Below are 26,770 nucleotides of genomic sequence, written 5' to 3'. Positions count from 1 at the left end.
TCAACCTGTCCGTTGGTCAATTTCAAGGCTATTGAGTTCTACTGCAGTATGTCTGGCTGCTACGCCCAAGTCCCTGAGGATGGAAGAGTTTCCTTGCGAAGTCATTAGGTACGAAGATGATGCGGCAGTATGCGTTCAGAATTAAAGCTTATACGTGTTAAACCGCGCCAGAAACTTTTCTATTATCGCGCACATTGGTAGTTTAAATATTTGATCTGCAACGCCTCTTCTGAATTTTGCTCACAGACCATGGTAAATCAACCCTGGCAGATAGGTGGGCTTCTACGCAAAGTAGTCAAGTTTCTGCGCTAACAAGATATAACAATTACATGTAGATTGTTAGAGGTCTGTTCCTTCGTGCATAAACCTCTGTTCTCTTGGTTAACATCACTCAGCTCACGGGCACTATTGAAACGAAGTCGACGGGACTCAACCAGCAGGTCCTAGACAAGCTAAAGGTGGAACGCGAGCGGGGTATTACTGGTGGGCCATCTATAGTTATGGATTTGCTTCGGTTGAAGATGATTAACTTCGTGAAGTCAAGGCACAGACAGCAAGGTTTGCGGCACAATCTGTTTTTCAAAATGATTTACTGACAAAGCTCAGTATGATACACATGGCTCATGGGAAACAGCACTTGCTCAATCTCATCGACACCCCTGTAATGAAATTTCTTACTTGGTCTTGATGGGAAACTTAGCACCGTTTTTTACAGGGCCATGTTGACTTTGCTTGGGAGGTTTCACGATCCTTGGCTGCATGTCAAGGCGCTCTACTACTGGTAGACGCCTCGCAGGGTGTTCAGGCGCAGTCAATTTCTGTCTTTCACATCGCGAAGGAGCGAGGACTAAAGATTATCCCAGTCTTGACCAAGGTTAGATCTCGCTTGACTACTGAATATGATGCTAAGCGACTTCGCAGATTGACTTGCCTGCATCACAGCCGGAACGAATGGCCGCTCAACTCCAGTCAACTTTTGGCATTGACCCGAGTGAAATTCTCCATATATCCGCGAAAACTGGCCAAGGAGTAGAAGCAGTTCTAAGGGCTATCGTGGACCGCATACCACCTCCTTCTGGAAATATAAACTCCCCTCTCAAGGCCTTTATGTTTGACTCACTGTTCGTATATGTCTATTTGTACTTCCTCTTCTGTGGTTCAAGTAGTGCCTTAGATATGACCGTTACAGGGGTGTCATTTCCCTCGTCAGCATACAAGATGGCATCATTCAAAAAGGTCGGTTTATACGCTCTTTGCGCGTCACCTTCATCACTTAGTGGCATGTAGGGGACAAGATTGCGTCTTGTCATACCCGAAAGAAATATGAGATCACTGAAGTTGGCGTGATGCACCCTGAAGAGGTCCCAACGTCGAGTCTACAGCCTGGACAAGTTGGCTACATAGCGTGTAACATGAAAGAGTCTTCTGAGGGTAGGGTACTCCCATCATTTGCTGTTAGTCATCCTCATTATTGCTCTTAGCTCATATTGGAGACACATTCCATCGCGTCGGTGCACTTGTTGATCCTATGCCTGGATTTCAGCCGTCTAAGGCTATGGTTTGTTTCCAATATCGATTCCTCACGATCGGTTCCTTATTTGACCTAGGTCTACGCCGGTGTATTCCCAGTGGATAGCAATGACTTCATTAAGCTCGAGGAATCCATCAAGAGGGCACGTTTTCATATTCGATTTTCTGTCCTACTCTTACACTTTCGTAGCTTACCCTGACGGACAGGAGCGTGACTATCCAACGCGAGTCCTCTACCGCGTTGGGGCAAGGGTGTCGCCTTGGCTTCCTTGGGACACTGCACATGGATGTTTTCCGACAGCGTCTAGAAGATGAATATGATGCAAACATAATAATAACTGCTCCGACCGTCCCATATAAAAGTATGTGACAGCGCTAGCTTTGTATTCGAGCAACCGCTGAAGATCAGAAAGTTATATACAAGGACAAAACAGTTATGATCAGTAATCCTACGGAGTTCCCGGACACATCGGATACATCCTGCAGAGTGAAACAAGTGCAAGAACCTGTCGTAAACGCTTCTATCATTGTACCCGAAGGTCAGCACTTCTTAAAGCTGACGAAAGTAAAGTTTGCTGATGTTTTAAATATCAGAATATATGGGGGAGATGATGAACCTTTGCTTTGCGCACCGTGCCGAGAACCTTGACCACCGATACCTGGATTCAGGAAGCACCTCAGAAGCGTCTGCGCGAGCCATCTTGACGTGCACATTGCCCCTCAGTGAAATTGTCACAGATTTCTTTGATCAACTGAAGAGCCGGAGCTCAGGCTATGCCAGTTTTGAGTGAGTACTGGTAATATATACAAGGACGGCTGCTGAAATATCCGTAGCTATGAAGATGGCGGGTATAAAGCTAGCGACCTCGCGAAGGTGTGTGGTGAAAGTATCTGCATTACACATGTCCTCAACATTGAGTAGATGGTCTTCCTTCTGAATGGGAAACCAGTGGACGCACTCGCTCTTATAGTCCATCGGTCGGCTCAACACGAAGTTGGCAAAAAGTGGGTCAAGAAGCTTCGTGCGTGATGACGGTTTCCCTTGCGGCGTGCTTGGTGCTGAAAATTATCGCAGATAAAGTGATCCCTCGTCAGCTATTCGAAGTTCCGATACAGGCTGCGGTCGGCAAGAAAATTATCGCTCGTGAGACTTTATCAGCAATGCGTGCAGACGTCACTGCTGGGCTCTATGGAGGTACGTGCATAAACAGATCTCCGATATTCCCTTTCACTCATGAAATTCCTCGTATAGGCCACTACGAGCGCAAAATGAAACATCTGGAAAATCAAAAGGAAAGCAAGCGAAAGATGAAGCGCATTGGATCCGTTGACCTCCCCCAAGACGCTTTTTTCGATATATTGAGCACCAAGAGCAACTGAACGGCGAGTGGTATGCTCAAGTGGTCATGCAAATTGACTGTCTGTAGCGTGTTTGGTCTACATGACTCTGCTACAGTTCGTAATCCTCGTCGTCATATGCCTCCTTGATAAGGCGATAAACCGATGATGGAGGGTGATCTCCACTGTAGTGCGTTGAGGAGAGGAGAATAAACTCGAATATAATAATCACTCACTCGTTTGTAATGAATGCGTCAATCAACTCTGGTCGGACGTAATCATAAAAGGGGTTGACCACGTCAACCTTATCGACGAGGTTGCCTTCTTCAAACCCTAGCACACTACTTGGATCTGCGAAGTCGAGCGCGCCATATTCGTGATACAAATTCCATTGCGGGGTGAGTTTAAATTGTCCAGCACAAACGACAACCGGGGTGCTATGCGCTCTAGCTGCCGTGGCAACAAGTAGAGATCCTGTTATCGCAAACATGCCACCGTTGGCTAGTATTGCATGGGCGCCAATCATGACTTTGTTGATCCGAGACATGAGCGCATAGATGGATGAATCGGGAACAAGAACTGTTGAAATGCCAGCGGATGACAGAGATTGAGCCATATCATGTCCGCCATATCTGTTGTACGATGAGGGCCAGAGATCATAGCAAGAAATACCAGGTACGAACGATGGTGCAGTATCCGCAACGATAACAGTATATTTCCGATAGGGCGCTGCAGCTTTAAGGAATGCTTCAACAGTACTCGACTTTCCGATGGTCAGGATTATCTCGCTATCTGAACTCAGCAACAAATCAAACGGCCTTGAAACACAATAGACTCACTCGGAATGTATATGATCCTTTGCATTTTTTGAGATATTATCATGTACTGTTTCCAGCTCATCCAAGACGTCTTGGATGGCTTCCATAAGAACGGGTTTGAGCGTTCGAGCAAATGCATCAGGATCATCCGCATCGTTCTCCTTCAACATGTCGTGCGACTCGTTCAGAGTCGTCTTTTGTGGAACATTCTGTTTCCGGGGTTGTCCCTGCAACACGAACTTTGCGATCGACAAGGTATCCTTCGATGTCGAGACAACCGCAGTCCCTTTCGAAGCAGTGTGGTATTCCTCCCGGATATGATGTAGCACTTTCCGCACGGTGTTCCCGACCGTATGTTCTGACGACGATACAAAGTGATGAGATGCCAAACGGTGTGGAACATAAATGGAGGGGAACCTTTAGGTTGTGCTTCCACGAGCTTTCGTCCAACGGATCGGATGATTTCGACTAGTTGGTCAATATTAGAGAACCGTGCTTTTGAGATAACCTGTCTCAGGACAAGGACTGTCTCGAGAGCAGTTTCGCGGGAACCTACAACTTGCCTGTCATGATATATGATGTAGGGGTATGATCGGGGGTTTCAACTCACCGTCTCCGTAATCTAGCTGCAAGAGTGTCAACAACTCGCTGGTTTGCGACGCTCGATAAATCAGTAGCCATGGCTTCTAGTTCCGTTCTTTGTGGTCGAACGGTGCGGGTATTTGGGACTGGGATGCACTAGTAGAAAAGGCTTGAGCTTGCACAATGCACAATGCAGTCACACTGATATTGCAGAGTCGAGTCATACTTGCCGTAAGTAGCAATTCGTAAAGGCTGTTACTTACACGGAGTACCAATACTACATCGTTTGTACATCGTCTATAATTCTACCGCGACCTGGAAGAAGCCGCATAACCACCCCATTGTTCTTCATTTATATGGCTATCAACCACGCGCATTGTTAATCCTTTGTGAGAGCCTCAGCAAGCCCGATTTCTCAAATGTGCCAGTCAAGCTTCTCAGCCCATTTTCCAGGGAGCAATTCCGATATCTGTTCTACATCCTTGTCGCCTCTCCCCGAGAGACACTGTATAATACTCCATGAGCGTCGCATAAACGGAGAATATTTTCGATACGTACAATGACGAGGTCGGTATCTTTTGACAGTGTTTTGGCAAGACGGACACCTTCCCAAATAGCATGCGATGACTCAAGAGCGGGAATGATCCCCTCTAACTGGGTGCAAAGTCGGAATCCTCTGAGGGCCTGCTCGTCTGTCGCAACAGCATACTCCGCTCTGCCAGAGTCCTTGAGCCAGGAATGCTCTGGGCCAACACCAGGGTAATCAAGACCCGCGCTGACCGAGTGTGTCTCGATAATCTGGCCAGCCTTTGACTGCAGGATGTATGTTCTCACACCATGCAATACACCGGGCTTGCCTTTCGTCAGGGTTGCACTGTGCCGATCGCCATCCAAGCCTTCACCACCAGCTTCCACACCCACCAGCCTCACGTTCTTGTCGGGAATAAAGTCATAAAACGTTCCAATGGCATTGCTCCCACCACCGACGCATGCAACGATAACGTCTGGGAGTTTCCCCTTGGCCTCTTTCAGCTGTGCTTTGATCTCTTGCCCAATCACCTTTTGGAAGTCGCGCACGATCGTTGGGAATGGGTGTGGACCGATGCAGGAGCCGACAAGATAGTGTGTTGTGGAAAGGTTTGTCACCCAGTCGCGCATGGCTTCATTGACGGCATCCTTCAAAGTACGAGAACCCGACTCGACGGGTATAACCTAGATGGAGGTCAATATATGCAGGACAGCACAGGACAAAACAACAAACTTTGGCACCAAGCATGTTCATTCGGAAGACATTCAAGGCTTGGCGACGAACATCTTCTGCACCCATGTAGATGACACACTCCATGTTGAATCGTGCACACACGGTAGCAGTTGCGACACCATGTTGACCAGCACCGGTCTCGGCGATGATGCGCGTCTTGCCTATACGACGAGCAAGTAATATCTGACAAGATGTCACTACATAAGTAAGGTACGGATATGCAATCCTACCTGCCCAATGGCGTTGTTGATTTTGTGCGAACCCGTATGATTCCTACAGTCTGTTAGTACATCATAGATACTTTTCGGCAGGTGACTCACAGGTCCTCGCGCTTCAACCAAATCTGGGCACCGCCAGCATGCTTCGTCAGGCTTTCTGCAAAGTAAAACTTTGATGGGCGATTCATGTATCCATAATAGCTTTGAAACTCCTCCCAAAACTTAGGGTCATTCACAGCTGAGTTGTGAGCTTCCTCGAGTTCCACTAAGCAATCGAAGAGCGCCTCTGGGACGTACTGTCCACCGAACTGACCAAAACGCGCGGGAAGTAGGGCAACTGAGGGGGGCTCCAAAGCACCATTGGAAGGCGTCGAAGTCTTTGAAGTCGGCAGCGACCGCGTGCGAGTAGGTTTATCCTTCAGGCTAATCTCCAGGCAGTAGTTTTCAACGGTTTGAGGTATCGAGTCGAGAGGTGCCTCCTTGATGATGGTCACGAGACGGCTGCCAACAACAACACCATCCGCCCCAGCATCGGCGACAACGTCAAAATGAGCGCGCGTTGCAACACCGAAACCAACCGCTAGTGGGACAGCCGTATATTCTCGGATACGGGCGATAATGTCCGGAAGAGCGGCATTCATCTTGCCTAGAATAGAAGAGCCAGTTGTTCCCATCTTCATGATGGTCAGATACACACAAGTTATCATTAAACGGGTTTGCATACCTTTGACACTACATAGATGAAAGAGTCCGCAATGGACGAGAGAAATTGGATGCGATGCAAAGATGTGGATGGTGCGATGAGAGGAACATATGACAAGCTGAGAAATGAAACAGGTCAGTATAAGCTGATGCGATCTCGGTTAACTTACTCTGCTTTTGCGCACTTGTCACGGAAGTTGATGGCCTCTTCAGGTGGAAGATCGACCATGATAAATCCGTTTGCACCAGCTTCACGAGCGTCTTGGATTGCTTTGTCCTCCCCATATGCAAGCATTGGATTATAATACCCTGGTGGAGACGACAGTCGGTCAAAAAGGTATATATAGAGAGATTGATACAGCATACCCATAAGAAGGACCGGCGCCTTCAGTCCTTGGCTTCTCGCTTCTCGCAACATTCCAAGTACAGTGATATATTCGATATCATTTTTAAGCGCAACCTATCTCACGTCGGTATTTAAGGAATCACATTGAAAGCCAAACATACAGTATTGGTCTCTTGGATAGCTGGGCCATCTGCAATGGGGTCGGAGAAGGGCACACCAAGTTCGATTATGTCTGCACCTCCAGCTTGCATGGCCAGCAAGATAGGTACAGTATCTTGTGTTCTTGGGTATCCGGCAGTGACGAAGGTCACCAATGCTGGAATCCCCTACTCAAGTCTTGAATTGAAGCACAAATTTCAGAGAAAGTCAGCTCACCTCCGCTTTTTTAGCTTCGAATACGGCTTTGAGAGCGTCCATGATCTGTGGTGAAGGAAGCTGAAACGAGTCACTGCTACCCTTTTTATCATGATCTATGCCCGCCGTGATCGAGATCATAAAGTAACCGATCACGTGACTGGACAGATTTACTTGTGGCCACATCCCGATCACACCTGAGGTAATATGCGCCGTGGTCGTTGCACCGCTCTCTCCCCGAGTCCGTGCGTACATCGTAAAACTCTGTAACAAACGCGTTCCGCCTTACCCCCAAGTAGATATCTCAGCCCTATTGGCCGGGCAACACTATCTCTGGGCAATGTGGTCATCTTGTATGCAACGGCAGGCGAGTCACGGGGAGGCGGTCTCTTCTGGCTCTCGGGCAGTTTTAAGATCTCCGCTTTGATGAGTCGGCCTACTTGCGGTGTTAGGATGTTCATGAAACGCCAACAAACCTGAGTGTCCCGTACCGTACGCGTATTATACTGTGAATTCACCCGTGTCCCTCGCTACAAGTAAAATGTAACCCTAGATTAGGACATGAACTTTATTTCCTGACGTCAGACGGTCCACTCACCAACTCCCAGCCGCACCACGATGCACTTTGACCTTAATTTCCCGGTCACTGCATCTGGATCCACTTCTCAACCAAAGAAGAATAAAAACAAACAACCCCAGCAATCCTCACAGACAGCTTTCACTCCTGCTCAGATAAAGGGAATCGAAGCTCGTCTGGACCTTCTTGAACATTGTCTGTTTATTTCACCATATGTAAAGCGAAGACTAATCGCATTACAGTAGGATACACTGTGATTGCGTTTAATCAATCTGTGAACAAGAAAATAGACCCGAAAACTCATGTCAACATTCTGGATGGACTCCTTCAACAGCTGAGGGCAAGGCCAGGGACGGTATTCTTGAAGCGACTTACAATCGTTCTCGATAATGACAGTGAGAAAGGCTTTGGTCTGGTAAGTACCTACATCCTGTGGTCATGAGTAACGTAATCTTTTTGAATGCAAGACGAACGCAAACACCTCCCTTGTTGAGCCCTACGATGTAATTGCTCTCCTGCCAACGACCCCCGCGACATTTTCACTTGCTTGCCTCACACACAGTCTTCCTTCGCCACTCACTGCACACATCGTCGCTCTTCCTTTAACGCTCCCCCGACTGCCCTTTCAGTTGAAGCACACGTTGGTCAGAACGGCGATAAAGAACGGCGCGGTGTTCGAAATCAACTATGCAGGAGCCATCGGTGGTGAAAGTGACGCCAGTTTATCAACTTTTGGTGTAAGTGATACTGGTGCAAGTGGCAAACGGAATTGGTGGGCCGCTGCACGAGAAGTCGTACGGGTGACAAAGGGCAAAGGCATTATTGTGAGCGGTGGAGTTGCCTCTGAGGCAGACTACAGAGGACCCAAGGATATCGCAAATTTGTGAGTCTATCGATATCAGTTGTTAGTCTTCTTCATGTTTTGGTCCACCTCCCTTCTAGGCTCACGTTGCTGGACCTGGCACAAAATTTGGCTCACGATGCATCAGTTGCTGCGCCCAAATCGCTCATCTTGCGGGCACGTAAGCCATTCCGTTAAAAACATTCGTCAGCAGTCTGATCCCCCTCTTCCTCGTGGAAACCCGATAGAGGCACGCAAAACCTATCGAGCGGTCCTATCAGAACCCAGGTTGGTGATTCCAGAAACTACTCAGGTGGTGGCTCCCACCCAGCAGACCGGAGATAGCGAGAAGCGCAACAATGTAAATATCTCAGAAAAATCGAGTCGATCTTCTCCGAATCCTGCCCTAACGCTACCTCAACCAGCGGGAAGCAAGAAGCGGACTTGTGACGAAGTTAGTCTCGAATCTACGGTAAACGGACATGTGAACAAAAAAATCAGAGAAGCTGCTAATGCCGAGGGCGAGTCCCGAAGAAAAAAGAAGAAAGGGGGAAATAGAGAGAGAGCTGGTCCAGTCTAGCAGTTGCCACATGATTTGTATTATCCTACAGAACATGCCTTGACCCTTCATCATAGACATCTGAGTGGTCTTCAACCGCTCATTGGTTCTTTCTTTCCGCGGCAAATGAGATGGTTACGTGGATAGTTCAGGCTTCCTCCACACCATCATCGATCCCACGATCCAGAGGACAAGCCAATGAGGTAGCCACTGGAAGAATCCGAAAAGACGGGACTTACCCCCCAGTGTCATGTAACTCGGAGGGCTGGGACTCAGTGCTTTTGCAACTACACGGCGTGCAAATTCATCGGCATCCATGCTCCCCTTGGCTTGACTGCCATCCAGGCGTTCGTACACCCGATCGAAGTAAGGCTTGTATATGGATGTGGGGAATAATTCCAAGGTGGCTGCCTGGTTAGCAGTGATATTTGTCCTGACTTGACCTGGTGCTACCAACATGACTTTAACACCGAAGGGCTTGCATTCCATGGCCAAAACGTCACTGAGCGCGCGAACTGCCGCCTTGGATGCAGAGTATAATCCATTCCATGGGGTAGCGCTATTCAGAGTCAGACAAGGTCAGCTAAAAGATTGAACCATTGCACCGTGCTCACATATTTCCTGCAAGTGATCCAATGTTGACGATAAGCCCTTGCTTGCGTTCCACCATAGAAGGTACAACTGCCTGTGCAACCCGCAAGACCGAGTATGTATTGGTCTCAAAGGCTTTTCTAGCCTGATCCAAGGACACATCAAGCAACGGTCCTACGAGAAATTGAATATGACAATTGGTTCATGGCTCGAGTCAACTTGACAAACCGATTGAAATAGCACCGGCATTGTTCACGACGATATCGATCTTCCCCTGCTCTTCCAGAATAGATTGTACGACGAGTTTTACATCGTCATCGCTGGTTACATCCATGACGCGTTTCTCTACCGGATGCTTGAAGCCGTCCATCGTCTCCAGCGTGCGAGATGTGGCATACACGGTACATCCCTGTTCAGAAAAGCGCTCGCATCTGTTATTATGAGTTGGAGTGCCCGAACTCCTTGGAAACGAAGGACATACAGATAAAAGCCGATACCGCCTTTTGAACAGCCGGTTATTAGAACGACTTTTCCAGACATGATTCCCAGACGAGGTAGTCTCACTAGCCAGACCTAATTAAAAAAATGCAAGTCTATCTGATGGCTCCAGTCACCACCCGACCTGTATATATAATTCGATGAATCAGAACTCCGTGACCCGGACACAGACATCTGATACCGAGGGCAAGTCGAAAGGGGATACAACCAATGATCGCCACGTCAATGGTTCTCGGGTGTTATCTTACAGAATGTGCCCTCATAATCACGGTCTGACCCATCATGTCACCTTTCCATGGCAAACAAGATTGTTACGCGGTGGCTACACGGATAGCCCAGTCTTCTTCCACACCATCCACGATCCCAAAATCCAGGGGACAAGCTAACGAGGGAACCAGCAGAGGAATTCGAAAGGGCCTGACTTGACTCCAAGCCACATATAACTTGGAGGGTCTGGACTCAGTACTTCTGCAACCACGGCGTGCAAAATCGTCGCTAGCATGTTCCCTTTGGCTTGACTGCCACGTATGCGGTTATAAATCCCATAAAAGTGAGGCTTGTCGACGGACGTGGAGGATAATCCCAAGGTGGCTGCCTGGTGAGCAGTGATGTTTGACCGAACTTGACCTGATGCTACCAACATCAATTTGACGCTAAAGGGCTTGCATTCCATGGTCAGAACATCAGTGAAGGCATGAACTGCAGCCTTGGTTGCGTAGTATCATCCATTCCAAGATGTAAGGTATCCAAGATGTGGTTATAAATTAGTTCCGTCGCACCCCGTCAAATTCGACGATCTCATCCACGAAACGCTCCCAGCGTTCCTCCCATTTCAGTGTCGCACGCGCCTTTTCATCGGCAGTGAGCATCGAGTACTGCGCCCGAACACATTCAGTCTTTGCCTGAAGCGGAACAGAAATGGGGAGATGTGTACCTGGATACTGTCCCGTGCGATGTGCCCCAGCGTGAGCAGGCCAGTAACTTCGCTTGCTGCAAGTACCTGTAGTTGCGTATGTTTGAGTGACGATGAGAGGGGGGCGTGAGAATGGAGCAAACCTGGAAAAAGTCGAAGCTCAAACCCATATTCTGGAACAGCGATGGGTCATCTGAGCTTAGTGCCACTGGTACACCATGGTTGATCAAGATTGGGAGAGGATGCATCGGCATCGATGCCGTCAATCTCTACTCGTTTCTCACGTAATCAGTGCCTGGATAGGATGAGGTGAAGGGAGGGAGGCTAACGCACCAAGATCTCATTTGAAATTGGGCAGACCTCTAACGCTATACCGCGTTCCCTGCACATTGACATCAACCTTGGGTGTTTCACAAGCGAGAACCCGTGTCCGATCCGCTTCGTCCCTAACAACAGTGCGTCGTACAGATTGTCATCTGCTATGGACCCGTCACCAGTGGTTTCACCCGCATGCAATATGAACGGGATATGATGGTGTTCTGGGAGTCCTTGAGAGGTCTGCAGGGTACTGAAAGAGAGAAGCTGCGGGAGGTAGTCTTTGAGTGGGCGTAGAATATTTTCGTCCCCGACAAGGTCAAAACCTGGAGTGGTTCATTGTCGGTGGTGTTATGAAGCGAAAGAAATTTAAAAACATCTAAAACATACCGGCTATGATATCAGGGAAAAGCTTCTTCATCTCTATACAGTCGTGGAGATACCACTCCAATTCCTCAGGCTCGCAGTCCCGGATCACAGAATATATAATCTATTGTTTTATAGGCTTGAGACGCGAGTCGAAGGATAACAAATACCTTAGCACCGATAAATCCATCATCTCTTCCTTGTGCTCGTAGGCTCTCATTGAATTCAACCAAGACGTCCTGGAACATGCTCAGCCACTCTTTGTGTGGGACATTTTCCTCCCCGTCGGGACCAATCATGTACCTACCAGTATGCCAATCAAAAACGAAAAGCACAACAGAGCAAGCCTTACTTTGGGCTGAAGTTGATACGCGCCTCTACATAAGATACGCCATCTGCAATGGTTTCTTCGAGGAACTGCCGGATATATGCGCGCCAAATTGGGGCAAAATACACCAAGTTCTGTGCACCTCGATGAGTATGGTATCTACCAACACCTAGATATGGGTACTCACACTTGTGAGGATAGCAGCTGCGCGGAATCTGTCCCATATCTTTGCAAAGATTATGAATGCGTTCTTTTGCCCGGTAAGATACAAAGTGGCACACCCTAATGTTATTATTATGCGTCACATATGCATCACTTGGGTTGATTGTGAGGCAGCGTGCGACCCAGCTGTCAAAGCCTTGTACGCCACCCAAGGCAGCATCGAACTGCTCACGCGCACGGCGAAGGGGTACCCACTGTCCTGGTCTGTAGGTGGGTAGACACAGCGAGATGCACTGTGGAACGAAGCTGGGTGGGAGAGGACGAAATTCGATTTCGACCGATTTGATGGAGCCAGGTGTGACTCGTGCTGATGCGCGGATATGGATTGAGGTGTGCTGTAAGGCGAGCGCCAGCAAGGTATTGCCGTTGACGGTGAGATCAAGATGTACGTGCAACAGTGCGCCTTTTGGCATCTTTGTAATTTGACGTGTAAATCATGCAACTGGTTGTGACTGAGACTTCTAAATACTTAAAGATGGACAAACCTTGGTGATGATATTGAAGAGCTGGGTCTTGAGGATGATATCCTTTCCTACGTAATAAGATATCAACTAACACTCTATGCTTTGGGAGCTTGAATATACCCGTGAGGAACTCCATTCCGGGGAACGGATGAGGGACCTCCTCGTGTTCTATTGCCCAAATCGACTTTGCCTCCTCCTCGCGGATGCGGCGTAAGATCACGTCTGCTTGTCGCGATTTTTCAGAGAAACGATCTCCATTGACCACATCAATGCGAAGGGCTCGATCATTTGCAATAAGCTGGGTTCGTTTGTGGTAGTACTCGTCGAGGAGAGTCATCACAACCGATCGATCAACATGTACTGCGGTTGCAAAGCTAGCAGCATTTAAGTCATGTAAGCGATAATGGATCACGTGAGTGGACAATGCGAGACTTGCACAAAGTCATGCTGCAATCAAATCCTCGACGACGAGCGCTGTAGCCACTCAACCACATTCTATCTGCTCGCCATCATAATGTCTTCAGGCGATGAAATGGGTAAATTTGACCTTCGTATACTAGTTCAACCTAACTGATGAGCGCACGTGAACACAGACGCATGGAAGACTACGACGCGTCCAAAACCTCGTAAGAAGCAGCGCACCGTGTCCCCACAACCGTCAACATCTAAGCAATCAAGTAATCGCCAACTAATAGCAGAATCTTCCCATTCCCTCCCTTCCTCTTCAGACGATATCGAGCTCATCGATCCGCCACCTAATCCACTCGCGAGTACGGTCCGTCCACAGAAAAAGAAGGGGCTGGGCAAGGCATCCGAAAGTCGCCCTAATGGGAAGGCCCCAGATAGCCACTCAAAGTCTAAGCAAGAAAGTCAGGCAAAGGGGAAAGCACCAGAGAGTCAAGCAAAGTCAAAAGACACTCACGTCAAACCAAAACCCGTCAAGCCTGCGGCCAAGAAACTTCCCTTTCCAGCTCCCATCGCCGAAGACCTCTCAAATCATAGTGAACCAGAGCATGAGCCTGATAAACTACCCCTGAGCCCACGTATCCACAAGGAGCTTGAAAGGTGGAAGGCAAAGACAAAAGATGTATGTTTCATACCCTTCATCGTTTGGATGAGTGACGCTCATTGATACCACCAGTTGGAACATCAGCGTGACAAACTTTCGCAGCAACTCGAGGAACTTTTTCAGGTCCGAAAAACAGATGCTGAACAAGCTCTTGATGACCTTACGGCTCTATATGATAGTCGTTCAAAAAGTGAGCGCCACCAACTTGACGGCATTCTAGCTAAACTAAGTCCTGCGCCTCTCCCTGCACTATCATTATCTCTTCAGCACAACAATCCATCATATCAACCCTTCAAACACAACTTGCCTCCCAGTCGCCCTTCTTCCGGACATCCGAGTCTGAACCTGAGCCCAACCCTCCGTCCAGGTCGACACACCCACCCCTCAATTCGAGCACTTTAGCCATTCCTCACTTCCTCACTCGTGCTACAGCCGATGCTGAACAGCGCACGTTGCATGATAAGCTCGCACGCATGCAGGACGAACTCGCAGCTAAAGATGCAGTTATCGGGCAGCGCGAACGGCAAATTGCCGAGCTTGAGCAGAGTGGTACGTCTTTATTGATAGATCTGGTAGATACTTCCCGTAGTGATGCTGAATCGTTTGCCTATGTACAGTGAAAGATATCCGCATCGAACTTGATGCCGAGATTGCGCGCTCAAAGCAGCTTCTTGCGCGACAACCACACCCCCACACCAAGACCTCCTCCACTGATGCAGACCCAAAACACGCTGCAATCATCCAATTCTATCGGGATTTTTCAAACCTCTTGGTCTTGAACGTCAAATGGGAGCCGCGCAAGGGCGCGGAAGACGACATCGTGCACACGTGTGTGTATACGTATGTTGCGACAGTGAAGGATGAGACCGACGCATTGGAGAATGTGGCGAAGTGTAAGTTTGTTCCCCTTTTCTCCCTCCTGCCATGTGTGCCTACTTAATTGATCCCCGAAAATCAGCAATATCCTTCTCCCTTCGTGCCTACACCGAGGTGTCAGAATCTGAAGACCCGGAAATGGACCGGCGCGTCAAGTATACCCCTCTCGAGCTTGAAAAATTGAGCGATGATTTCAAGGAACGTCTTGGCTTCCTAGCGAGCGGGTTCACGTTCCCGCATAAACAGGCTGCTCTATTTTTGGGGAGTTTGACGCGCCAGATGGAGACTGCCTTTGAGAGTGAGAGGACGGAAAGTGCAGCTGACGAACATGAGGAGAGGAGAGAAGAAGTCGTCGATGTGGACGATCTTTAGTACTTGGGGGGTGAGCCACAAGCCTGGGTTCACAGCTGCGTCGATGTTTCCGAATCGTTTGGTTTATGTACACCCCACATTACCCCACGGTGATACCCGTTATATGTGTATACAGTACATATATGATACACCGGCGTTGTGCTGTCGTTACAATATTGATTTCTCTATCAGAACATTCCTGGTTATGACCACTGAGCTCAGTACTGAGGGTGCAAGTCATTTTACGCGTGTTGCCATAAGATCGTTCAGTGCACTCAATAGATATCTATCCCATTTCTAATGCAAGGCAGGGGAACGCAAAAAGCCAATCCTTCTTCCCAAAGTCACGCGCTAGTCTAGCGCTTCGGGATTTGCATTGTATACGACGTCTGTCACGGTTTATATTCCGCGTATATGATGATCTGTCCCTACACTAAGATTCTGGCCTGACTATTTTCTCGTTTCGGCAGTGATTGTTGCGCTACTTGATATCAACTATCCAGTAGAATCATTAGGAGTTCTTCCAGATGTAGACCCTATGCGATCTTGCTACTTACTAATACTACTGTGCATGTGATGCCATGGGACAGTTCAACTTGTCATTCATGTCAAAGTCACGGTATCCATGATGACTGAACGTGCGTAGTACCTTTTCGTGCGAGCTCGTGAGTGAATTCCAAACATTGCTTCTTCTCCAGACTTCAGGTTGATATTCCGGATCGTGCACTTGGAGAGGCGTAATGCCATGAAGGTGCGTCGTGTATCTACTAAGGACCAGTTATTGAACATCTTGCTTGTTGGCGGCAAAGTACTCTTTACCTGCTTCGCTTGCCAGTGAATGGTGCCACGGTCAAGCCGCAGTCCCGCAAGACTGTCCACAGTTTAGTTGTTTTTATGGAACGAATCTGGACCCTCCTACCACTGACCGTTGGCATTGTTCAGACCATCGTAACTAGTAATGTGACTGTGTACACATTGCACAATGTAATTTCATAACAAAATTTTGATATACACAAGTGCGCAGTATAGACGCGAGACCACCACCAAGATGTGAATTGATATCGCTCATGTGTCTATGGAAATGGAAATGAAATGGGTTAACACAGTGAAGTAGCATAAAATGCACTATACACGCACCTCCAAAGTCAACCTTGATCGCGCCCAATGGCATCTACCTCTGGTAAAATGTCGAAGCTCATTCCAATCACTACACTCCTGCGAGAGTTCAAAGGCCATAAAGAACGTGTAACGGCAGTCGCAGTTTTCCCTGATAGACTATGGATGGTTATGGACTCGAACGAAAAGACGCTTGGTCTCCCTTTTCGACCGAGAGGTTACGTTGAATGGCGCATATGCAATTTATTTTAAGATCCACTCGATGAGTAGCTATAGAGATTCCGGATGCAGTAAGCATTCCCCGACTCTACGAAGTACTTACGATGCTACATAGGTGAGAGTGAGCCATTGACGTCTTGACACCGCTGGAGCTGACATAATTAACACTGAGTAAGAGTGTGCGTCAGCGCTGCACAGCATGACAGGGTGGACACAACAGGGTGAGTTGCTCCTCTCTCCCATGCAACCTGTATAATGACCGTCTCATATCCGCTATGTGTCTTCCTTGAGAGTCGTGATCAAGGGAAATTACCTGCTGGTCACCCCTTCTGTCACCTTGTGAGGGAGACTGTTCACAATGCTACCCTTGACCTTTCTATCTTGCATCACATGGCGAGGAACACTCTTGAAAATCCCGACGAAGTTGCAGTGAAGCAAAGGGCTCAGGAGATCATCCATCATCTACAAAACACCCCTCCCACATTTTCTGGCAGCGACTCCCCTGCGATGCACTCAACATTCATTGATGTGCGTGCATACTCAGGCTGTCATGGCGGCAAAGGTCCAAAGGACACTAGAAAACATATTTATGTTCAGAAGCGCTTGGTCAACAATTGGATGAAAGAGTCTACTAAAAATATGTCATCATCTTATCTGTAAGTGTTTCCATCTCTAGCCTAATTCAAGTTGCTGTTTTTACCAACATCATGTCTACAGTCTCACTATCTTCATGCGGCTTTGCTTGATACGTGGACTCATCGCTGTGATCAAACTTGCATTCGCTTCAGATGAGATCAAGGTGAAGCCTGATGCTCGTGGTTCTCCATGTTCATTGGAAAATTTCCTTTCGCAATGGAATGGTTGGCTTGAGTTTGAGAGTGGTACCTTGGTTCGCCGCAAGACACTGCCATATCGCAAATTGTGCGCTATAGTATTTTCAGATAGAGCCACCACTTTTTCTTATGTCCGCATAGGGACCTATAGTAGGTATGCGGCCCATAGTAGGTATCCATATCCATTAAATTTCACTGAAAGCTAATAACCTATTCTTTCTGGATGTTTCAGCTGAAGATCTTGAACGATTGGCTTCTGGAGATTGGACAATATTGAATAAAACCCCGTCTAAAATCCCCTACAACGTGTTCCTGCCGCACTGCCTACGAATGTGGGATTCCGCAATAGATCCCAAACCTCAAAAGATGATAGAGTCGGAAATCAAATAAAGGCAGAATAATGTAGATGGCACATGCCACTGCAGGGCGAAACAAACAAGTGAAAGAGCAGCGTTTCGAGGCTCTCATTGTATGTCCTGTTGTATTCATATCTCCTCAGTGTATATTAAGTACGTGTTGTTTCATGAGCTCGTCACATGATTGTTTGGCATGCAAGTGGTTCACCAGCGGCTGCGCTTGACAGGCCTGTTGGTGAGAGATGGAAAGGCCAAAGGTTCCGAGTGATAGGTATCTATTGACAGTTTACCTCATTGACAGACTGGACCTGGTCAAGCGAGTGACGTGCTACACCAACTTTCACACCCTTTGCGTTCACTGAATGAACACTGTGGTCACTAACCAGCAGAACATGAGTACTGATTCCTTATCAAATGCCTTGTCAGTAGAGCACATTTCACCAGTCACCAGGATAACAGGCAGGGAATAGCGCGTTTCTCGAGAGGAACTCAACATCTTACGCATGGAGGCCAATACATGGGGTGGAAGCTACCCAGAGGGTAGAACACTAGAAGCTCAGACAGTAGTCGGAACGTGGATGAGAGTTAGATTCGACAGTGACGGTAGGTGATAAGGTAAGTACAACTGCGATAGTCGAATATATATGAATCAGGACAAATAGCGTCACAACAGTCCGGCGTGTCCAATCAACGAGCAGCAAGGAATCACATGGTAAGCTCTGCTTACACCCTCCCCGACTATCCTTGAGGTCTTTCGCTCTCCCAGACATCTAGCGCCTCGCAATCCTCCAAGTCACGTCGCGGAAGCCACTCATCGTCCTCCGGGCCATACCCAACCCAACAAACCAAGTACCTCTTTCCTCGACCCACCCGCTTCTCATCTAAGATTCGCTCAATGAAGTTCTCGGCTTGTCCATCCTCCGTCACCACAGGTCCGGGTCTAGGCAATTCCCGCGTCGGGAACAGTGTTGCGTCGTTAGGAATGAAGGGGCGCAGTTGTGAGATGTGGAAGGTGGGACAAATGTTGGGTGAGTTGGGAAGGTTGAGTGTGTAAGTGGAAGTTGCAGGGTTAGCGTCCACGATCTTGTATGGTCCATCATATCGAGGCATAAATTTGGCGACACGTCCGTCTCCTTTCTGCATGTAATCCCTCCGACGGTTCTTCGTGGCTAGGAGCACAAGGTCGTTCACTGCGAAGATCTTCTCGTGCGTGCGATGTTTGTTGGCTGATGAGGCTTGAGAGGCCTTGGCTGCGAGCAGATTGTCTTGTGCTTCCCAGACATCGCTTTCTAACCGGGAGAGGATGGTGCGTGCGCGTTCTTCGTCAGTACCAGCCAGTGTTGCGTCCATGGTCACAAGCGGTGGCACGACACGTGGTGAACGTCCCGTCCGCAACTGAAATGGTGTATACCCAGTGCTAGTGTTCAGCGCATTCATGATGTGAAAACGCACCCGGGGCAGTGCCTTCACCCATCCCTTCTGGTTGCGATCAACGTGGTAGCGTAAGCACTGATTGACGGTCTTATTGCTGCGTTCGCTTGCACCATCAGTTTCGGGATGATATGCTGAGGACATCTTGAGTTTAACCCCCGTCAGTTTATTAAGCGCTTTCCAGAACTTGGATAGGAAAAGCTTATCGCGGTCTGAGACGATCTCTAAGGGTAAACCGTTTTCACAATACCAGTTGTCGAAGAAGACATTCGCGAACTGTTCGGCTGAAATGTTGTCGCGACAGGGTACCAACCGAATGTCTGAATTGAGACGGTCAGTCATGGTAACAAGCATGTTGTGCCCGTGATCCTCCGGTAGTGGTCCAATGAAATCAATAGCAACAGAGTCACCTCGTCCATCGGGCACTGGTAGAGGATGCAGGGGTCCGGGAACTGCTGTCGTTCGTGACTTGTTGCGCATACATTCGGTGCACGACGGAATATACGACTCTGTGAGGTCGCGTCTCATGTTTGGCCAATAGTAAGCTGATCGGAGGGCGCTATAAGTCTTGTCAGCTCCGAAGTGACCAGCTGCGTCATGTGCGAGGTGGAACAATTCCTCTCTCAGATTATCGATGCGAGGCACCACCAGACGACCTGCTGTAAAGAAAAGACCATCCCTTTCTGTCAAGCCTGGTAGTGACCCCAACAGGCTAGGCAAGCGTTGACACCAGGGATCTGAAGCATACCCGTCCCTAATACGATGCTCAATCAATTTATCTGCGGAGATAGACAAAACCGCTGCAAACACACGATCATCTTCAGTATCTGGGCCCACGGTCGCTAGACCCGTTGCGATATTATGTAATGAAGAACACTCAGCGTCCGTTCGTCGTGACAGGGCGTCCGCAACAGTGTTATCTTCTCCCTTCACGTAGGTGATAGACAGGTCGTATTGCGACATATACTCAGCCCATCTTGCTTGACGTCGTGACAGATCCCGTTGAGTCGCAAAATTCTGTAGCGTCCAATGATCTGTGAAGACATTCACATGGGCACCCAGCAGTTCGACCCGCCACTTCTTGAGAGCCCGGATGATAGCCAACAATTCCTTTTCATGAACAGGGTAGTTCAGTTCCGCGTCGCGTAGCTGTGTCGAGTCATATGCCACTGGACGAGCTGATTGCCACGTCTTCCCCCATGATAGCACCACGCCTGTTGCGTAGTCTGACGCATCACAGGTCACAAAGATGTGATTCTCCCCAGGGTTGTCATGGTCTATGGTTGTTAAACATTGAGGACTCACGACTAACTCCTTGATGGCTTGGAACACCGTGTCATGCTTGGAAGTCCATGCAGGGAAGTGCAATTCGGCCGCTTTCGTGGTCAAAGGTGTCAGTACATGGGTGTGCTTCGCGAGAGCAGGCAAATGATCTGAGAGGTAGCGTACTATGCCCAGGAACGCCCGAACTTCCGTCGTCTTTGTGGGCCTAGGCCAGTCCAAGATCCGCACTACCTTTGCTTTATCAACCTCAATACCGCATGCAGAAATGTGATGACCTAGAAAGTCCATTTCAGTAGCAAACAATAGTGTCTTCTTTAGTGAACAGTACAAGTGTGCGTCATGCAAGGCAGATAGAACACGGCGAACATTACGTTCGTGCTCCTCAAGAGTCTGTGACCAAATGATAATATCATCAAGATAAACATGGCAGATGTCGCCAATGAGGTGTCGCAAGGCCATCATCATACGTCGTTGGTGAACCGCAGGCACATTCCGTACTCCCATGGGCATCATGGTCCATTCGAATTTACCGAAAGGGGAGTGTACCGCAAGATACTTCATGTCATCAGGATGAACACATGTCTGAAAGAAGGCATTTGTCATGTCCAGTTTACCAAAGAACTTCCCTTTTGCACAATCCCGCAAGATCTCATCGATCCGGGGTAAGGGATGATTGTCCGGCACAGTGTTCAGATTGAGTTCTCGGAAATCATTGACCCAGCGCGGAAGCGCAGTCGGGTCGGCCTTTGGTATAATAAACGCAGGAGATGAGTATTCGCTCTCTGAGTGGCGAAGTCGTCCACTTTCAAGATGCGAATCTAGTAAGGTCTTCCATGCAGCCTTATATTTCTTCAGACAGTCGTAAGAGCACTTCTGAATTACCTTATTCACGTCCTTCAACCTCACACGAAAAAGGATGTCGGTCGGCAGCGTATCATTGTGAGGAATATCTGCAGGAAAACGATCAATGAATTCTTCTTTCAGAGCTACGTCTCGTGCCGTCAGTTGGTCTTGAAAACTCAACCGGTCGATATGTTCTTGTACCGCTGCAACAATGTTCACACCATTGACAGGCGCACACTCGCTATCAATAATCACCTTATACTCCGGTAGGACGTCCTTCAGCTCGCGTAAGACGTCTTGTTTGAAACCGTAGACTTGCAGTTGGTTTGGGACAATAGACGATGGGCGGACAGGCTTAACTGTGGGAGGCGGATTCAAGAGGTCGTAGTTGGAGTCTTTGGAAACAACCGTCCGTAGTTCGTGATCAATTACAATCTTGTTATGTGCGAGAAATGGGCCCCCCAAGAGAAGGGAAGTACAAAGATTAGGCGCGATGATCGCGCGTACAGTGTGGGACTTGTACACAGAATTGAGAGATGAACATGCAAGTTTAACGTAATGCGAGAGGAGAAATGACTGCTTCTCCTTTCCCGAGAGCGCAACTGAGACTGGGAAAGGCTTTGGTAATGCACGGCAACGGAGACCGAGTTTGATGGCGAGGGCTTCATCAATCAGAACTGCGGGAGATCCATGGTCAATCAATGCAGAAACGACAACAGAAGATGAAGCAGCTGGGCCATCAACGAGACATTCCCAGGTGAAATGTGGGATCGTGAATGGGGCCACATGTTACGGACTAGGATAGTTCGAGCTCTCCCTAGGCGGATTGCCTAATCTGATAGCGGGCTCGCTACTGGAGAGACGGGGATCTTCTCTCGAGTGAGAGGTTCGGGGGTTCCACTTAAGGTAGCGTCGGCTTTCCTTAAGGTGCGGCTTAGACTGAAGGACTGGGACTGTCTTTCAGAGGAAGTTCTGGATAAAACCTAGTAGAATCAAGTAGGGAATATACATGATTCTGTCTGCTCTATATACTGTCGTCCGTGTGCACAGACCAATACTACGTTCGGTAGGTAGGTATGAGTGTGTCTATACAAGGGCATCTTATCTGATGCCATGCGGGCGATTATCTATACATGAGGCTTACCATGCCTCTCTTATCTGTCCTCAAGGCGAAGCATGCCTTGGAGTCTAACTGCGCATGCTGCGGCATGCGGCTTCTCTTCTGACCATGAAGCGGAGCTTCTCCATGATCCGGGTCGAGGACCATCTAGGTCCGATCAGATGTAGCCTAGGCTGGTCTAGGTCATCTAACGGCATCCAGGCCGTTCTAGGTGTCTCTACGAGTCTCCGTTGAGTCGGTAAGTCTTCCAAGACGATGCATATGATGGGATAGGGGCTAAGGTCATGATGACCTCCGTAGGAGGGGTTCTCGGTTACATGTTATTGTAACACCACACACTCTTCTCCAGAATCAGTTCCGTCACCAAGAGCAGCAGACGGCATGACAACTGCTACCGTGTCTTGGATTCCGACAGCTGCCACAGTGGTCGTACCCTTCCTACCCTTCTTGGCCGCTACAGAGGCTGCTGTGAGAGATTTGTAGGTGGCGCCATCCGGAAAGCCCTTGGAGCAATTGCTCGACGAATGATGTACGAAGGGCTCGCGGCACTTAAAGCACCCCTCGTTGTCGCGTAGGAGCTGGCGTTCGTCATCTGTGAGCGGTGGTAGACGGGTGAACGGTTTGGAAGAGGTGGAACTAGATGTGGTCTGTCCTGCTTTGGAATTGAAACAAGACGATGATGCAAGTCTCCTGTCAGTGGTAGTTTCACCTCGTTTCGCACGCCAGGCCGCCTCCGCCGCTTCCTTGTGTTTTGCAAGGTGGCGTAAGCGTTTCTCATCTAGCAACCTCACCTTCTCAATCCACTTGCGTAGATTGGTCTCGGTGATCTGCTCAGTACGATACTCCGCAGCTAGGTCAGGATGCATGTGCGATTCGAGATGGTACTTCAGATTGGTGTCATTAAGGTGCAAAGTTGAGTCACGAAGGAGCGTGTTTTTTGATTGAACCTCGACGGCCCACTCATTGAACGGCTTCTGTCCTTGTGTCGACGACAACATCTTCTGACGGACGGAGTCTGCCCAGTCTGCGGGCAACCAGTAAGCATGGACTTCTTTTATATAATCCGCGAACGAGAGTTTGTTGAAACGGTCCTGGTCATTGAGGTACCAGTCCTGAATGATGGGCTCTTGCATTCCCCAGGCGACTTTTTTGACCATTTCGCCCTCAGGGATCTCTTTGTGCATGAAGAATTGCCTACAACCCATCTCCCACGCGCGAAAAACCTCAGGAGAGATCTCGCCCGCTGTGAGAGAGGGAGGTTTGTTAGCAGCTTGTTGCTCCACACGCGTGAGTTTCGATGGTGCGGACATGGTAGGTATGTCGATCCAAGAGTCGGTTGAATCAGAGGAAGTGGATATATGTGTTGTTGTCGGCGAGCTGGCACGACTAGCAGGTAGTTCAGTGAGAGGGGAGAGTGCAGGGAGCGGGTTGATTATGTTTGTGGTTGACGTAGCCACCGACGACGTTAATACTTTGCGAGCACGACTACGTGTCACGAGTGGGGACAGTACCGGTATACGGGAGCGGCGAGGAGGCAGTTTGCAAGTCTGTGGTAGCCAGGTGACTAAGTCGACCTGGCGGCGTGTTACGGTGTTTTTCAGCAAAAGATAAGATAACAGTAGCGGCAAGGATAACAGGAAACAAGTAACGCTCAACTGTACGTTCAAAAAAAGTGGAAGCTACCCAGAGGGTAGAACACTAGAAGCTCAGACAGTAGTCGGAACGTGGATGAGAGTTAGATTCGACAGTGACGGTAGGTGATAAGGTAAGTACAACTGCGATAGTCGAATATATATGAATCAGGACAAATAGCGTCACAACAGTCCGGCGTGTCCAATCAACGAGCAGCAAGGAATCACATGGTAAGCTCTGCTTACATGGGGCCTTCTTCAGGTTGATCCCGTGAGTGAATGCATCCTGCTGCTGGTTCCTGACTCAAGGCGACTGCAGCGCCTGCAAAACCAAATCAGAACTACATGTCCATCCCCAGGGCACATTACTTGCCAAGAACCCCTACACACACGTCAACACTACACAAGCAATCATGAATTCATCAGTGCTCCTCACAGAACTTGTTGTAGTACGAGAATGGTTTCATGAAACTGCCCCACGAGTGCAACATCCAGAAACCACCACGGGATATTGGAAGTTTATGAAACATATATTATGCAGGCTCTATGCACAGACTCAGGAATCAATCATAGAGGGTCTAGTAAAAGAGCTGAATCCTGATGCCATGAACAGGGTTATCAGATGGTTGATCATTAGCAGCTGATGACGCCGTGAGCCTAATAATAATCTATCAAAGCACTGAGTAACACATAATCATTTGCAGAAATCTGAGAAAATCCTAGCACAAGCGCTCTATTCATTTGTTCGCGCTGGCAGATTGGATGAGGCAGTCGAATTATGCAGAAAGCACATCAATCGTGGAGTGCTGCAAGTATCTGCGGTTCCATATTTTTTCAGTAGCGAGTTATTGGTAGGTCAAGCTCTAGGTATCATCCGCGCATCTCTGATCTGCTGACAGCAAACGAGCAATGGAATGACGATGGAATCAACTTGTGACATCAAGCCTAAGGATGCCAAAGGATGGCAGGGAAATCCATGTAGAAGATTAACATGCACAAGAGCAGCTCTGAATATGTGCTATGTGCGTCAACTTTTTCATGCGTTCTTCAAGTCCAACCTCCTCGATGCAGAGCACATTCTCTATGCAGCTCTTGCGCTCTGCTCGCAAACCTCATGTCGACCATGGGAAGACCATTTATGGGTGCAGATGTGAGTATCCTATGTGAGAAGAGTTTTGAATGAGTAATCTATGTTTCTGTGTAAATGGTGGAATGGGCATGGACTGCAAGGGAACCAAGGCCAGACCTCTATGGCGGGGGGCTACGGCTCTGTCTATCGAGGACAGACTACAACACACATGAGGACTACCGACTACAAGCCAGGACTCCTGCCACCACGCCAGGACCCCTGCCACTCCCGTCCTGTCCTGCCAGAGCGCCCCGCTCCAATGGATATCAGCCAGAGGCTCTTCAGCCACCCAAGTTCCCGCATGCTGCAGTGCTCAGGAGACTTACATCACACCTGTGTCACTACATGAGGTTCAAATTTCGATAGCCTTATTAGAAAACATGCCCTCACCACATCTCAAGAGGAAAATGCTGTTGAGGAAGAAGAGTGAGAGAAGGAAGTGACATCTTCGTTGGAAACCCTAGGTAGTGTTCACATGGAGGACGGGGATGGCTCACATACATGTAGCTATTTCCCATGTGCTGACCGTCAGTCAGTCCCACCGCATCCCACGTCTCAGCTGGCCATCATCCTCGATTGGACGAGTTCATTGCTATTGCAGCTGGACGCAAGGATGGAAACTTCGATCCTGAATTATCAGAGTAAGCCGAACAACGTGCATTTGACATTCTCTAACAAAGCAGCAGGTACCCTACGATGATGCATTTCTTCGCCCACCTAACCCACGAGCGAGTTCTCTTTGCCCTCTTCCACAGGCACCATTCGTCCACCATCAACCGCTCACCATCGTGCTAATTGCCGGAGAAAGGCTAAGAGCCGCAGCCAAAGCAATACCCCTCCGGTCCTCTTATGCTCCCATCGAATTCATCAAGACGAACCACGTACTCCTTTGTCAGGCGAGAACATGAGTCAGCCAGAGCTAGAGCTAGAATTGGATCTTGAAAGCCTAGGTTTAGAAGATCAAGAAATTCCACCTGACAAACTCACAAAACTGGAGAAGATTGGAAGTGGGGGCTTCAAGGACGTATTCATTGGCAAGTTCAAGGGCAGATGGGTCGCCACTGTGGAATTTCGAGATCAGCTCAATTCAAGTACGTCACAACTGTTACCCATGAGGCTTCCATGTTGTGAACATGTGCTGTAGTGGATATCAAAGAACTCAAACTTCTTGGTAGTTTTGATCATCCGAATATAGTTCGCTTCATAAGTATCCCGTCGAGTACGAATGGTGGGAAGTGCATGGATAAGTAGATTTGAATGTGACTCACATGTGTGCGCTTCTCGAACCTTCGCTATTGTCGTCAGTTGTATACAATTGTCCAGGAGTCTGAGTCCTCCCGATACATACAAGGCACTGTCATGGACTACTTGGTACCACACCCATAGTTCGACTTGTGTATAATGGCACTTGTTTGCATAGATGACATTCTCTTGTTCTCTTGATCAATGGAGCTCTGGAGTCTGATACATACATGAATTGTTTCACGATTGCACGACATACAACGTATATATCGCATTTATAGTATCACAATGTAGAGACTGACATCTCTGTGACCTCATAGAGGTCTAATTTCCGATGCATGTCGAATGCTAATCATTACCCGAATCATTCCCTATCATATCCGACTCAATACGCACCAAACCCGAAAATCATTGGACATTGGACATTGGACTATCGGACATCGCATC

At 48.5% G+C, this 26,770-nt stretch overlaps 10 protein-coding genes across 10 annotated transcripts; 5 read left to right on the top strand and 5 right to left on the bottom strand.

Moving 5' to 3' along the window:
* Nucleotides 1-79: 79 nt before the first annotated feature.
* Nucleotides 80-2,910, top strand: HD556DRAFT_1243931 (P-loop containing nucleoside triphosphate hydrolase protein; the record flags this gene model as incomplete). Its single annotated transcript, XM_041298407.1, has 19 exons — nt 80-108; nt 172-197; nt 247-274; nt 336-345; nt 396-514; nt 559-661; nt 716-874; nt 922-1,121; nt 1,175-1,236; nt 1,288-1,431; nt 1,482-1,558; nt 1,608-1,697; nt 1,721-1,892; nt 1,944-2,069; nt 2,125-2,317; nt 2,365-2,404; nt 2,453-2,552; nt 2,606-2,725; nt 2,783-2,910. 19 exons carry the CDS (start codon nt 80-82, stop codon nt 2,908-2,910), a joined length of 1,926 nt encoding a protein of 641 aa, XP_041156498.1.
* HD556DRAFT_1296966 (uncharacterized protein) lies at nt 2,704-4,482 on the bottom strand. The gene is made up of 6 exons (XM_041299439.1): nt 4,297-4,482; nt 4,104-4,249; nt 3,708-4,044; nt 3,552-3,656; nt 3,105-3,500; nt 2,704-3,053 (listed from the first exon to the last, which is right to left on the bottom strand). The coding sequence occupies exons 1-6, from the start codon at nt 4,365-4,367 to the stop codon at nt 2,981-2,983; spliced, it is 1,128 nt and encodes a 375-aa protein (XP_041156497.1). The 5' UTR covers nt 4,368-4,482; the 3' UTR covers nt 2,704-2,980.
* On the bottom strand, nt 4,483-7,284 carry HD556DRAFT_1398111 (tryptophan synthase beta subunit-like PLP-dependent enzyme). The gene is made up of 10 exons (XM_041303755.1): nt 7,171-7,284; nt 6,957-7,121; nt 6,816-6,909; nt 6,620-6,758; nt 6,472-6,568; nt 5,850-6,421; nt 5,760-5,802; nt 5,530-5,712; nt 4,827-5,480; nt 4,483-4,773 (listed from the first exon to the last, which is right to left on the bottom strand). Exons 1-10 carry the CDS (start codon nt 7,210-7,212, stop codon nt 4,684-4,686), a joined length of 2,079 nt encoding a protein of 692 aa, XP_041156496.1. The 5' UTR covers nt 7,213-7,284; the 3' UTR covers nt 4,483-4,683.
* Nucleotides 7,285-7,726: 442 nt separating this feature from the next.
* HD556DRAFT_1398106 (RNase P subunit p30-domain-containing protein) lies at nt 7,727-9,210 on the top strand. The gene is made up of 4 exons (XM_041303754.1): nt 7,727-7,921; nt 7,969-8,141; nt 8,194-8,609; nt 8,669-9,210. Exons 1-4 carry the CDS (start codon nt 7,768-7,770, stop codon nt 8,763-8,765), a joined length of 840 nt encoding a protein of 279 aa, XP_041156495.1. The 5' UTR covers nt 7,727-7,767; the 3' UTR covers nt 8,766-9,210.
* HD556DRAFT_783046 (uncharacterized protein) lies at nt 9,205-10,355 on the bottom strand. Its single transcript, XM_041311623.1, has 4 exons — nt 10,199-10,355; nt 9,946-10,148; nt 9,741-9,891; nt 9,205-9,685 (listed from the first exon to the last, which is right to left on the bottom strand). The coding sequence occupies exons 1-4, from the start codon at nt 10,255-10,257 to the stop codon at nt 9,262-9,264; spliced, it is 837 nt and encodes a 278-aa protein (XP_041156494.1). The 5' UTR covers nt 10,258-10,355; the 3' UTR covers nt 9,205-9,261.
* Nucleotides 10,356-11,070: 715 nt separating this feature from the next.
* Nucleotides 11,071-13,196, bottom strand: HD556DRAFT_1398083 (uncharacterized protein). Its single transcript, XM_041303753.1, has 9 exons — nt 12,944-13,196; nt 12,845-12,891; nt 12,419-12,772; nt 12,325-12,363; nt 12,162-12,271; nt 11,980-12,112; nt 11,834-11,933; nt 11,272-11,769; nt 11,071-11,215 (listed from the first exon to the last, which is right to left on the bottom strand). The coding sequence occupies exons 1-8, from the start codon at nt 13,158-13,160 to the stop codon at nt 11,453-11,455; spliced, it is 1,317 nt and encodes a 438-aa protein (XP_041156493.1). The 5' UTR covers nt 13,161-13,196; the 3' UTR covers nt 11,071-11,215; nt 11,272-11,452.
* Nucleotides 13,197-13,259: 63 nt separating this feature from the next.
* Nucleotides 13,260-15,335, top strand: HD556DRAFT_1398071 (uncharacterized protein). Its single transcript, XM_041303752.1, has 6 exons — nt 13,260-13,359; nt 13,417-13,910; nt 13,965-14,082; nt 14,160-14,441; nt 14,510-14,785; nt 14,851-15,335. The coding sequence occupies exons 1-6, from the start codon at nt 13,338-13,340 to the stop codon at nt 15,138-15,140; spliced, it is 1,482 nt and encodes a 493-aa protein (XP_041156492.1). The 5' UTR covers nt 13,260-13,337; the 3' UTR covers nt 15,141-15,335.
* A 1,374-nt stretch (nt 15,336-16,709) lies between these two features.
* Nucleotides 16,710-17,677, top strand: HD556DRAFT_1311382 (uncharacterized protein; the record flags this gene model as incomplete). Its single annotated transcript, XM_041300535.1, has 4 exons — nt 16,710-17,110; nt 17,172-17,343; nt 17,429-17,441; nt 17,520-17,677. The coding sequence occupies 4 exons, from the start codon at nt 16,710-16,712 to the stop codon at nt 17,675-17,677; spliced, it is 744 nt and encodes a 247-aa protein (XP_041156491.1).
* Nucleotides 17,678-22,641: 4,964 nt separating this feature from the next.
* HD556DRAFT_1447033 (uncharacterized protein) lies at nt 22,642-23,631 on the bottom strand (the record flags this gene model as incomplete). The annotated part of the gene is made up of 1 exon (XM_041307189.1): nt 22,642-23,631. The coding sequence occupies one exon, from the start codon at nt 23,629-23,631 to the stop codon at nt 22,642-22,644; it is 990 nt and encodes a 329-aa protein (XP_041156490.1).
* A 549-nt stretch (nt 23,632-24,180) lies between these two features.
* HD556DRAFT_1493348 (uncharacterized protein) lies at nt 24,181-26,332 on the top strand (the record flags this gene model as incomplete). Its single annotated transcript, XM_041308837.1, has 10 exons — nt 24,181-24,183; nt 24,215-24,223; nt 24,312-24,566; nt 24,657-24,803; nt 24,852-24,974; nt 25,005-25,102; nt 25,457-25,507; nt 25,589-25,722; nt 25,837-26,172; nt 26,226-26,332. The coding sequence occupies 10 exons, from the start codon at nt 24,181-24,183 to the stop codon at nt 26,330-26,332; spliced, it is 1,263 nt and encodes a 420-aa protein (XP_041156489.1).
* Between the last annotated feature and the right edge of the window lie 438 nt (nt 26,333-26,770).

Source organism: Suillus plorans (genome assembly GCF_016647745.1).
Source record: "Suillus plorans strain S12 chromosome Unknown HD556scaffold_59, whole genome shotgun sequence".
Lineage (NCBI taxonomy): Eukaryota > Fungi > Basidiomycota > Agaricomycetes > Boletales > Suillaceae > Suillus > Suillus plorans.
The sequence above is the reverse complement of the archived record's forward strand: the minus strand, read 5'-3'. Positions and strand labels throughout refer to the sequence as shown.